Source organism: Sciurus vulgaris (assembly GCF_902686455.1).
Source record: "Sciurus vulgaris genome assembly, chromosome: 3".
Lineage (NCBI taxonomy): Eukaryota > Metazoa > Chordata > Mammalia > Rodentia > Sciuridae > Sciurus > Sciurus vulgaris.
Genome location: NC_136463.1, coordinates 15,337,431 through 15,350,731, shown reverse-complemented (window position 1 = coordinate 15,350,731; position 13,301 = coordinate 15,337,431). Strand labels below are relative to the sequence as shown.

At 38.1% G+C, this 13,301-nt stretch overlaps 1 protein-coding gene across 3 annotated transcripts in view; it reads left to right on the top strand.

Moving 5' to 3' along the window:
- MAP3K3 (mitogen-activated protein kinase kinase kinase 3) overlaps window positions 1-13,301 on the top strand; it is a 63,018-nt gene that overhangs the window by 17,276 nt on the left and 32,441 nt on the right. For 2 of the 3 annotated variants that reach the window (XM_079132355.1, XM_079132354.1), the window contains 2 exons: window positions 4,046-4,086; window positions 9,042-9,141. In XM_079132355.1, coding sequence (XP_078988481.1) covers window positions 4,046-4,086; window positions 9,042-9,141 — 141 coding nt within the window. Of the gene's footprint in view, window positions 1-4,045; window positions 4,087-4,114; window positions 5,085-9,041; window positions 9,142-13,301 lie in introns of those variants that run through there. The other variant, XM_079132356.1, reaches the window with a different exon arrangement.

Here is a 13,301-nt window from a genome sequence, read left to right as displayed (position 1 = left end):
TTATTGTGTTTTTAAACTATCATTTTGTAAAATGAAAAAAAAGTAGATAAAAATTTTTTTAAAAAGTGAGGAAATCTCAGTGAACTATGGACTTTAGTTAATGTATCAATATTGGTTGATTAATGGTAACAAAAGGAAATGTGCCATACTAGCATAAGATGTTAATAATAGGGAGAGCTTGGTGTGGTGGGGAGAGGAATATATGGGAAGTCTGCTCTATCTGTCCAGTTTTTCTGTAGATCTAAAACTTTTAAAAATCCATTCATTAAAAAAAAAATGAGAGCTACATCAAGGTGTGCTGAGCTGTAGGCAGGAGTGCTGAAAGGCTGTGGTAACCCACCTGCAGGGGTAGACAGGTGAGCACTGGGGATACTTCAGAAGCTATTGTGGGAATAGAGTGGGAAGTGAAGCATGTCAGTGTGGACCATGGTTTGGAGGTAATGTGTTATGGTAACTGCTTAGCTTTTTGGGTAAGAAGAAAAAGAAGACCATGAAAAAACTGCTGTTGTTAATATAAACCTTGAATCCATATGATAACTTCTCCACAGCACTGCTCCATCTTCCTGCTTTTTTAAAAAATTTTATATATATATATAGTTTTTTTTACTTGACAGTGGACCTTTATTTTATTTATATGCTGTACTGAGAATCAAACCCAGTGCCTCGCACATGCTAGGCAAGCGCTCTGCCACTGAGCCACAAACCCAGCCCTTCTATACACACACACACATATATACATATACACATATATACACATGTGCATGCACATGTGTCTGTGTGGGTGTGTTTACCTAAAATGCAGATCAGATGGGGCAGCCTACCTTCTTCCTGTTCAACCTCCTCTATCTCCATCCACCCATAATGTCAGCCAAAGGCTCCCCTACTGGTTTCCCAGCTTATTGCATGATTGATACTCCAGTCCCCTGGTTCTGACTCCACTATTATTCCAGATATAGAGAGATTTCTAGCTCTTTCTTCATAAGTTCCAAAAAGTAAATCACATGACATCCTTTGGTACTTTCTTATTTATTTTTTTTTATTTTTTAATTTTTTGGGGGAGTACCAGGGATTTAACTCAGGGGCGCTTTACCACTGAGCCACATCCCAGCCCTTTTTATTTTTTATTTTTGAGACAGGGTTTCACCAAGTTGCTTAGGGCCTTGCTAAATTGTGATCCTTCTGTCTCAGCCTCTTGAGTTGCTGGGATTACAGGCATGTGCCACCAACCCAGTGGTAGTTTGCTTCTTTTAGCACTTCCATTAAAGCCCTGCATGTGTGAGTGAAATAAACATTTACCTGTGTGACACTTAAGTCGTAGCATAGCATGGTAGTTAAGAGCTGGTCTTCCACAGCTTTTTAAGCAGTGATAACTTGACCTTTGGGAAACTTCCTTAACCTCATTGTAACTCAGTTTCTTCTGTAAAATAGGGACAGTAATAATACCTGTTGTGCAGATTAGTTTAATAAACATATAACATGCTTAGGACAGTCTTGTTACAAAAAGCTCAAGCCAGGCACAGTGGCATACAATTTATAATCCCAGCAATTTGGGAGGCCAAGACAAGAGAATTGCAAGATTGAGACCAGCCTCAGTAATTTAGTGAAACCTGTCTCAAATAAAAAATAAAAAAAGCTAGGGTTATAACTAAGTAGTAAAGTACTTGTGGGTTCAATTGCCAAGTACCAAAAAAAAAAAAAAAAAAATTTGCAATCCTTTTGCCTTAGCCTTCCAAATTGCTCAGATTGTGAACATGTGCCACTGAGCCCTACTCAGGGCTGTATTTGAAGAGTTAGCACATTACAGGCCTTGTCCCTCAAGGGAGCCTTGCTGTCTACTTTGTGTTGTGTGTTCATGTGTAGGTACTGGGGATTGAACTCAGGGGCTCAACCACTGAGCCACATTCCCAGCCTAGTTTTGTATTTTATTTAGAGACAGGGTCTCACAGAGTTGCTTTGCGCCTTGCTTTTGCTGAGACTGGCTTTGAACTTGCAATCCTCTTGCCTTAGCCTCTGGAGCTGCTGGGATTACAGGCGTGCACCACTGTACCCAGCTTGTTGTCTGCTTTTTAGTGTATGTACTTTCCAGGGATACTGAACTCTTTGAGCCTCACTTTCCTTGTTTTTAAGATAACGGACTAGAGGATGGTATTCTTATATTCTAACTCAGTGATTCTCAAGATACAGTTTGGGTACCCTGTAGGAGGTTCCTAAGACCATTTCAGGGTCAAAACTTTTTATAGTAATACTAGATGGTATTTGCCCTTTTCACCCTCATTCTCTTAAGAACGAACAGTGGAGTTTTCCAGAGGATAGATGTGTTATTGCAACAGATTGAAAGCAGAAACAAACATGAGAATCCTGCTGTCTTAGGCCAGGCATTAAAGAGAATTGCATTTTCTCACTATATTTTTTTGGAAAATACTGTTTTTTAAATAAAAATCTGTATTAAATACTATATTTAATATAAATATTATATTTAATGAAATATCTGTATTATTTTAATTGCTTTGTGTGTGTGGTGGGGGTACTGGGACTTGAACCCAGGGCTTCACGTATGCTAGGCAAGCACTTTACCACTGGGCTACACCCCCAGCCTTAATTGCGATTTTTAAATGAATAAAACAAATGTAAATTTTCTGAGCTTTAGTTTCTAATATGGTGAATATCAATGGATATAATACACAGAAACTAAAGTGCTTTGGGGTCTTTTTGTGGTGTAAATTAGAAACACTGTTTCAGTGGACTAAAAGAATTCTAGTCCCTAATGGGAGAAAGGAGTTCTTTGTGCACTCTCCTACCCTTCAAGCTCTCTCCCTTTTCTGCATCTTTGATTACTAAGTATTCTTCATCTTTTAAAATTTATTTTTATTGGTGCATTATAATTATACATAATAGTGGGATTCATTGTTGCGTGTTCATACATGCACATAATGTTTTTCTTGTTTAGATATTCTGAAGTTCTCTTTTTCCCTCCCAAACCACAGTCTCTTAATTTGTCTTTGTCTGTATAATTTTTGTTCATTGACTTTGAGCTCTTTCTCACTTTCATCTGTTATTTGATGGCTTCCTGATGATCATACTTTCCTTCTTTCTGTTTTTTTCTTCTTTCATATCTTATTCCCTTTTCTGTCATTTTTAAAACTCCTTGTGCAATATCTCTTTCTCAAGTAGTTCTTTCACATTTTAACACTTATACTTCTTCCTATTTCTGACACTTACACTCAGGTCTGTTCTTCAGTCCACTCGTCTATTTATTAAATATTATTAAGCACAAATATATACCACTCCTTTTGCTGGGCACTGGGGATTCAGAAGCAAGATAAATGTGATTCTTGCCCTCTGAGAGTTTACATGCTATACAGGATGGTTACTTCAGATGAAACTGGGGACACTTTCTTAGGTAATTTGTCCAGGGTCTTACTTTACCTTGGGAGAATCATGGGAAATCCATGATAGTACTATGTAATAATAGCAGCAGTAGATACAAAAATCATTTATCGCATGTCTGTTATTTGTCAGCTGTTTTACTAACATTATCTCATTTAATTCTCATAGCAGCTCTGCAAGATGTGTTTAGCCCTACCTACAGATAAGAAAAACTCACAGAGGATAAGTAACTTACCTATGGTCTATACCTAGAAAGATCAGCATCAAGATTTCTTTTTGTATATAGTTGCATCAGCCAAGAAGTAAAGGTATCTTGGTCAGGAAGTAAAGATTTGGTAGGAGAAATTCCAGAGTCACTTGTAGAAATAGTGTATGAAGCAGAAAATTGCTGTTTCAGAGCGTGGCAGTTGAGCTAGGGCAGCTACCTAGGGATATTATCTCAAGAGCTTTGTTGCCCCTGAGGTTAGAACTGGAAGTTGTAACTCACTGGAAAGGAATGCCTTTCTGGGTAGGGAAATTGGACCAGGAGCCATCAGGTGTTTGCTTAATGCTAATATTTGCTTAATGTTGCCAAAGGACTGCTCACGGCTTACATTGAAATGGCTAGAGGAACACATGTCAGAGAATGCTCTAACCTATCAATCATTCCTTTTGGCAGAGTGATGTCAGAATCAAGTTTGAGCACAACGGGGAGAGACGGTAAGTTGCCTTCTAATCGGTGCTTGTGTTCATGTGTGCTTCAGCTATCAGAAAGCATTGACTTTGGGAAGCCAGACCCTGTCACGTTCCCCGTGGGAACACTGGCTGGGGCACGGGCATGAATGGGCATAAAGGGGAAAGTTTCACCTACCAGTCGAACCCTGTTTCTGCTCTTAGAATTGGAATCCATTTCAGTTGCTGATGTTCTATTCTGCTCTGTTCTGTTATTGTTATTTTACTAGAGGAGGAAATGAGAGCTCTGTTTCTACTCCAAGTCATGGCTTCCAGACAACTGGAACCGTGCCACCTCTGAACATTAAAGGGAGGTCAGGATGGTCCTGTGACATGGTGCCATCCCTGTTTTCTGTAGAATTGCCCTGGCTTTGTCTACATTGGGGCCATTGAAAGTTGGGTGAATTGAAAGTTTCTTCATGATGTCTTTAGGACACGGGAAGCTGTACCAAGTCTATCAGTTTTAAAAGATTTCAGAACCTTTAAGGGCATAGAAAGAGGGACATTTTTTTTTGTTTGTTTGTTTTTTTTGTTTTTTTAAAGTCTATTCTGAATCTTAACCTCATTAGTGAAAGTAATGTTACTAAACTCTTCTGTCTCCTCCATTGTGGATATTTTAGTATCTGTCATTGTTATTTTTATTATTGTTATTATTTTGTGAGAAGCCAAGGTAGAAGTTCTCAGATGAGAAAAAAATGTGACTCCACTTCTTTCTCAGGTTAGTTAAGGAAAAACATTTTAAAAGCATACAGAACTCTGTTTGAGCAATATTTGGGACCCTGTTATGTGTATGCATATGGTCCATGTGTATCTAAGTGTACCTTTCAGTATTTGTTTCCCACACTTTGCCTCTCTTTCCCATTGCTATTCCCCTTTTTTCTCTTGTTTGAGCATTTGAAGAGGTGAAGAGCATGCCAATGAGAAGATCTTTCTACTTTAAAGAGTCCCACCACAGGACCTTAGTACCTCTACACATTCTTCATGCTGTGAGTTGTCTGTAGCTGGTACTTCTCAACCCAATTTGAAGCTAGGTCCAGGGGAGACTGATGATTACTGTTCTCCCCTAATAAGATCCATTCACAACCTGCAAGTTTGTCAGAGACTGCCTGATAGAAACCTTGTGGAAAGTGTGGTCTATGGAACCAAGGTCCTGCTCACCCACGTGAGTTTCAGGCCTGAAGGAAGGAGGTTTTCTGAGATCTGTCCCCAGCTGTTCATTCTGTTTCCTCGGAAGCAAGGAAGTTAAATTGCCACTTCATAGTTGCTGCTTTTCACACTTTCTGACCTGACTGAGTTTTGGAAGGACAGCCAAACTTGGAGCAGCAAAGAATTTTCAGAAGTAGATATGAAATCAAAAGCTCAATTGTGTTGGAGCCTAATTATGCAGTTATGCTCTTCTGAATTCCCTGTTCCCAAAGTGGTGTGCAGTTACAGTGAACAGACTTATACTGAGAAACTGTGTGTGTTTGGCTTCAAAGAAACTGCCAAATTGAAACCACAAATATTTAAGGTGGTCAGGCAGGAATGGCCTTCTGAAGCCCTGAGTGGCAGAATGTTGGTATCAAGGTTTTGAAAACTGTATTCTCTTTTTATGGAGCTGACATTTCCCTGTTTGTGTACTATATGTGGAATTGGAGACTTTAGAAAGAGCACAGGGAAGCCAAGTTCATGCTGCTCTTTGCCAGACAGCTCTAGTTACATGTATTTCATGTCAAGATTTTGTAGAGAAAGTTGTTGTGGATTTCTTTAAACTATAGGGAATATGGTAGGATTTTTCTAAATGTAGGCCCTTATAGAATTAGAATTTACAGAAAAAAGCAAAGAAATAGTGACTTTTCCCATTCATTCATGTCAGGTGTCCATGCTCCGGCAGTGGACTTTCCCTTTGTTTTAGAAGGGTGGGGACCAGACTCCTGACCCTCCTTCCTCTTAGTCGCTGGGGCAGAAAAGAAGGACTCTTTCCCTTTGAAAACCTTAGTGGCAGATAACATGGAGGTTGTTGTCTGGGATGTAGATCCCTCTTTGAAGCATAGGCCTAAAATTGCCTAAGTAGTACCTATGATGGCAACAGCTTGAGCCCTACCAAATCTTAAAAGTTCTGGTTTCTGATTTTGACCAGACTTTGGGCAGCTTTTAGGGGTTTTGAGTTGCTCATTTCCAGACGAAGTTCGGGAAAATTTAATCTCTGAACTTGATCATTTTCTAGTACTGTGCTAGGGAGGGACATCTGAGTGGGCTTCTGGCGTTTTTATCCAGAAAGGCTGGCCCCTTTTGAACTACTGCTGAGGCCCCGATGAGATGAATATGATTTGGTATTAGGAATTAATGGAAAACCATTCTTTCCAAAGGCTACATAAAGCCCCTCTATCTAAGGTAACCCATCTAGCTAACATCTAGATAGTACCTGACACTGCTTGGGACAGTTGATGGAGTAGGGTCAGGGGAGGTATGAATGGATTTTTTCAGTGGAGACAAATGAATATAGTTGGCAATATAACTTCCAAAAGGAAAATTATGGGGAAATTACCTTCCTGAAGTATAGATTATGGTTTCTATCAGAGTTGTCTAGTAGAACTTTTTGCTGTAATGGAAATGTTCTGTATCTGTGCTGTCCAATACACTGGCCAGTAGACACATGTGGCTGGTGAGACTGAGGAACCAATTTAATTTTAATTCAAATGCTTTAAATTTAAAGCTGGGTGTGTTGGCCATTCCTATAATCCCAGCAGCTCAGGAAGCTTACGCAAGAGGATTGCAAGTTCAAAGCTAGCCTCAGCAACTTAGTGAGACTGTGTCTCAAAATAAAATATAAAATGGGCTGGCAATGTGGCTCAGAAGTTAAGCACTTCTGGATTCAATCCCTGGTACCCTCCCCCAAACTAATTAATTAATTAATTTAAATAGCCACATGTGGCTAGTGACTGATATATTGAATAACAATTCTAGATGATGAAGGTTTTTATAAAAACCTTGGCTCATTGATTGGAGCCAATCTAGTACAGAAGAACATTAAAGAAATTTTATCTGGTCATATTTTATTAAAACTCAGTGGTTATACCATTTCCCACTCTAGGGGACAGGAAAGATATGAAAGAGCCACACACTTCCTCCTGTCAGCATGGGGGATGGCAAGAAATGCAGAGCCTATAACTGAGTTCTGCAGCTGTACCAGTAGTGTGATTTTTGTCTTGCCTAGGTATACTAAGATATGAAGGTTTTTAAAGTATGTGTTTTCCCAATTTCATGGGATATCTTTTCATGTGTGAATTATCAATTCATAAGTCTCCTGTAAATTATCTCTATTTTTTTTGTCTTGTTGATTTTTTGTTAAGTATTTTCTCTAAATTCAATATTTGTTCTTTTAACAATGTTGTTTTTTATTTATTTTGTGATTGAAAGTTTCAATTTTTATCCTCAAGTCTGTCTTCTCCCTTGTCTTCTATATTTCATGTTATACTTAGGAAGACCTTCCTAACTCTAAGAATTTTTTTAAAGATTTTTTTAAAATTAAAAAAATTTTTTTAGTTGTTGATGGGCTTTATTTTTTATTCGTTTATTTATATGTTGTGCTCACAGTCGAACCCAGTGCCTCACACATGTGAGGCAAGTGCTCTACCACTAAGCCACAGCCTCAGCCCTTTGAGAGTTTTTTTTGAGATGGAGTCTCACCGTATTGCTTAGGCTGGTCTTGAACTCTTAGACCTAAGTGATCTGTGATCCTCCTGCCTCAGCTTCCTGAATAGCTGGAACTACAGATGTGTGCTGCTGCACCTGGCCAAGATTTTATTTTTTTAATCCGGTGTGTGTGTGTGTGTGTGTGTGTGTGTGTGTGTGTGTGTGTGTGTGTGTGAGAGAGAGAGAGAAAGAGAGAGTGTATGTTTCTGATGTTCTCTTCCGTTTCATTTTTCTCTTTGCCTATTTTTATTGAATTAGGTTCTAGAATTGGGTTGGACCTATTGGAAATTGCTACTTTTTTTGCTACTTTTTTATATCAAAAATGGTTGACTATTAGCAGCCCTATGTAATTCAACCTAATACATGCATTAAAACAGTTTACTATGAAAATATCAAACACACACAAAAGTTGATAAAATACTATACTGAACCCCCATGGACCTGTCATTCAGCTTCAGCATTACCAATATTTTGCCAATCTTGTTTCATCTATCCCTACTTTTTAAATTTTGCTGGAGGATTTAATAACAAACTATATTTTAATACCTCTTTACTGAAGTTTTTACTCTACCTTATGTTTATAGAACTTGTTGTTTGAACTGGCCTAATGAATTTCCCTAGAAAAACTTCAATATCAACACTACTTTCATGCCCAGATGGAATACTGGTTAAGAAAATCGATCAAGCATATCAAAAACTCAAGGGAAGGCTGGTGTTGTAGCTCAGTGGTAGAGCACTTGACTACCATGTCTGAGGCACTCAAGGGAATTCCTATAACTCCATGCTAGAAAATCTTAATTCTGAGGGTAATCATATTGAGATTTCTGTGCCATCTCAAAAAGGAACAGTGGAAAAGATCTTAGAGCTGAGTGAGTCACTTAGGAATTGACATCATGTTTCCAGACCTGGTGTTTTGATCTCTGATTTTTCTAGCTTATTTCCTAACAAGAGTATTTAGAACATAATTTTTAAGCCCAGTGGCCTTCTGTGATGCTGTCATTGGAAGAAAGATGCAAGCTAAAGTAGTAGAAGGAAAAGTGAGATTGCAGTATGGTTCCGAGAGCAATTGTCAGATCTGAGAGGTGCTTTAGGTGAAGGGTGAAAAGGGAAAGATAGATAAGAAAATAAAAGAAAACAATAAAGAAGAAGCAAACTGAGTGAAAGAATAAAGAGAATCCTATGTTGAGAAGAAAGGGAAAATATATGCAGGTCATTCTCAATCCTACATTGTAAATATACAGTTAACCAACCTTTCTGTTTCTTTTCAGAATTATAGCATTCAGCCGACCTGTGAGATATGAAGATGTGGAGCACAAGGTGACAACAGTATTTGGGCAACCTCTTGATCTACATTACATGAACAATGAGGTGAGAGAGATGAACAGTGCAGGGACAGGAGAAATAACTGCTTCAAGAAATTTAAAAAAAAAAAAGAGGAATAGATGCCTACTTTTATTTCTTCCTGTTTTAACTGAGCATTTTTTATGTTTTTTAGTCTTTTCCTCTATTATCATCTGCAGATTTTCATTTTCTGGAGCCCCTTTTCTTAATTCTAACAACTCTGAAATTTCTGTTTTTTTACTATATGAGAAATAGCACAGTTATTTCCATTCCTCCCACTCATTGGTTGCAGGTAGATCTAATATTCCATGGTAGAATCAGGTATGGTACCAGGGCCAGAACTTATTTTGTCTCCTTTGCACTTTGTAGGTGCGGGGTTCTTTTCAGCATAGACTTATCAAAAAATAGATAATTAACTGGACTTGGTGACACATGCCTGTAGTCCCAGTGACTCTGGAAGCTGAGACAGGAGGATTGCAAGTTCAAAATGAGCCTCAGCAACTTAGACCTTGTCTCAAAATAAAAGAGCTGGGGATGTAGCTTAGGAGTTAAGTATCCTTGGGTTCAATTGCCAGTATCCAAAACAAAAGAATTGTAAATGTAGGGTTGGGGATGTAGCATAGTGGAAGAATACTTGTGTAGCATGTACAAGGTGCTGAATTCAATCCCTTGTACTGGGGGGAAAAAAAAGCCACCTGTCCCTAAATGTTCCTAAATATTTTCATACTCTTTTGCTAGTCAACAACTGCTTAGAATATTGAGCATTCCCTTATTTTAAATGTTCGTATAGATATTAATTTAAAGCCAAATTTAGATACTGTTTTTAATTATTTTAGATCATGCATCTTAACTATTTTTGCTGTCCATACTTTGTTAATGTCAATGATCAGGAGTTGACCAGTTTACATTTTGTTAATTTAAAATTCCTCATTTTAGTTGTACTATTGGCCTGCTTTGGCAAGCCCCTATGTGGAAGAGATGGGGGTTAGAAAATGGGTCCATCTGGCTCTAAGCCTGTGCTTGTTCCATTTCAACAGCTTTAATGCTGCATTCAAGGTGGAAACATGAGTTACCAGAGTTGAGATTTATTACAAGCAAGTGGGAATTTTCTCTGGTAATCTAAGGACCACCAGCAGTGTGGTATACATTATATAAGGCAATAAAGAAATCTTTTTTGTTCTTCAAAATAAATAAATAAAATTCCTCCTTTTCGTTCTTTTGGTTGCTCCTAAATTCTGCCCTGTCAGGATTTGAGACTCCGAAATGAAAAATCCATTGAGGTTTTATTTTATATATTTTTTTCTTTTCTTCTTCTTGCCCCTCCCCCCCAGTACTAGTGCTTGAACCCAGGTATACTTTACCACTGAGCTACACCCTCAGCCTTTATGAAGTTGCCCAAGCAGGCCTTGAACTTGGGATTCTCCTGCCTCAGCCTCCTGAGTGGCTGGAATTATAGGCATATACCATAGCTCCTGACTGTTTATATTTTTGTAACAATGGTATTATTGAGATACAATTCACCTACCATAAAATTCATCTCATTAAAGTATACAATTCAGTGGTTCTTAGTAGAGTTGTGCAACCAGTAACACCAACTAATTAAAAAACATTTTTATCACCTCAAAAAATCCTGTACCCATTAGCAGTAATTCCCCATTCTCTTTTTCGCCCAGCTCTAAGCAACGTCTTAACCTAGTCTCTCTCTCTTTGGATTTATATATTCTGAATATTTCATATAAGTGAAATCATATAATATGTGATCTTTTGTGACACTAAGCCTGTGTTTTCAAATTTCATCCATTTCGTAGCATGTGTTAATACTTCACCTCTCTTTGTGACTGAATCATGAATATTCCATTATGTGGATATATCATTTTTTCTGTAACCATTCATCTGTAGATAGACATTTATTTCCAGTTTTTGGTGATGATAAATAATGCTGCTATGTGTACATTTATTGTACAAGGTTTTTTTAAAATTTTTTGTTGTCAACGGATCTTTTATTTTATTTATTTATATGTGGTGCTGAGGACCAAACCCAAGGCCTCACATGTGCCAGGCAAATGTGCTCTACCACTGAGTCACAACTCCAGCCACAACTCCATGTATAAGATTTTTTTCCCTCTCCCGGTACTAGGGATTGAACCCCAGGACCTTGCACATTCTAGGCAAGTACTCTACCACTCAACTGCACCCCAGCCTCTGTGTATGTTTTTATGTGAATATATGTTCTTACTTCTTTTTTTTTTTTTTTTCGGTGCTAGGGATTGAACCCAGAGCCTTATGCTTGCAAGGCAAGCATTCTACCTCTTTTCACTTCTTAAATATACTTACAAGTGGATTTGCTAGGTTATACATCAACTCTCTAACTTTTGTTTAACTGCCTGACTTTTCTATAATAGTTGCATCAGGGGTTGGGGTTGTAGCTCAGTGGCAGGGTGCTTGCCTAGCATGTGTGAGGCACTGGTTGGACCCTCAGCACCATATAGAAATAAATAAATAAAATAAAGGTATTTAAAAAAGATAGCAAATACAGGAAGTGAAAGACTGCATTAAAAAAAAAATAGCTGCACCATTGTACATTCCTTCCAGCAGTTTATAAGTTCTCCACTGTCCTAGTAAACGCTTGTTCTCTTTCCTCTCCCCCTCCCCCCAGGGATAGAACCCAGGGCTAGGCAGGCACCACACCACTAAACTGTACTGAACTATAATCCCTAGTTGTTATTTTCTTTTTCTTTCTATCTTTTCAAAAATTATTTTCAGTGCAGGGAATTGAACTCAGGGCCTCATGCTGTCTAGCCAAGCACCCTACCACTCAGCCCGTTTTTTCTTTTTTCTTCTTAAATTTTTTTTTTAGTTGTAGATGGTCCACTACCTTTATTTTATTTATTTATTCTTTATGTGGTGTTGAGAATCAAACCCTGTGCCTCACATGTGCTAGGCAAGCACTCTTCCACTGAGCCACCCCAGCCCATGTTTTTTCTTTTTAATAGCCGTCTTAGTAGATGTTAAGTAGTGTGTCATCGTGGTTTTAATTTGCTTTTCACTAATGACTGCTGATTTTGAGCATCTTTTCATGTGCTTTGGACCATTTGTTTATCTTGGGACATATGTCTATTCAAATTCTTTGCCCATTGAAAAAATTTGATTATTTGTTGTTTTATTGGAGAATTTTTTAAAAAATATATTTTTAGTTGTAGATGGACACAATACCTTTATGTTATTTTTTATGTGGTGCTGAGAATCAAACCCAGTGCCTCACGAGTGCCAGGCAAGCACTCTACCACTGAGCTATGACCCCAGCCCTTATTGTTGAATTTTAAGAGTTCTCTATGTATTCAGTGTACCAGATTCTTATGCATTTTTTAAATTATAGCTGATTTGAATGTTAACACCTATTCCAATGATCTCTCTTTTTTTTTTTTTTGTACTGGGATTGAACCCAGGAGCATTTAACCACTGAGCCACATCCCCTGCCCTTTTAAAATTTTATTTAGAGACGGGTCTTACTGAGTTGCTGAGAGCCTTGCTAAGTTGCTGAGATGTGCTGCAGCATGGATGAACTCAGAAACATTAAGCTAAGTGAAAGAAGCTAGATGCAGATGATTGGGAATCTTTGAGTTGAATTGAATATGTATAAATTGTTTGATTCCATTTATATAAAATGTCCAGAAAAGGCAAATCTATAGAGACAGAAAGTAGATTAGTGGCTACCTGGGGCTGGAGGTGGGAAGGGGGAGTGACTGTAAATAGGTATAAGAAATCTTTTTGGAATGATGGCAATCTTTTAAAATTTAATTGGGGTACCAGTTGCAGTGGTGCACACCTGTAATCCCAGCAACTAGGGAGACTGAGGCAGGAGAATTGGGAGTTTAAGGCCAGCCTTAGCAACTTTCACCTTGTCTCAAAATAAAAAATAAAAAGGCCTGGGGATGTATCTCTCAGTGGTAAAGTGCCTCTGGGCACTTCAATAATAATTATGATGATGGTTCCACAGCTCTGAAAAGTTACTAAAAAATATTGAATTGTCCACTTGGAGGGAAAAAAAGTCTGAGTTCATGTAGCTCTTTTAAGACCCCATAGTATCCAATGAGAATTTTTTTCTCCAGACTTATTTTAAATTTTTTTTCAGAGATTGAACTCAGAGGCACTCGACCACTGAGCCACATCCCCAGCCCTATTTTATA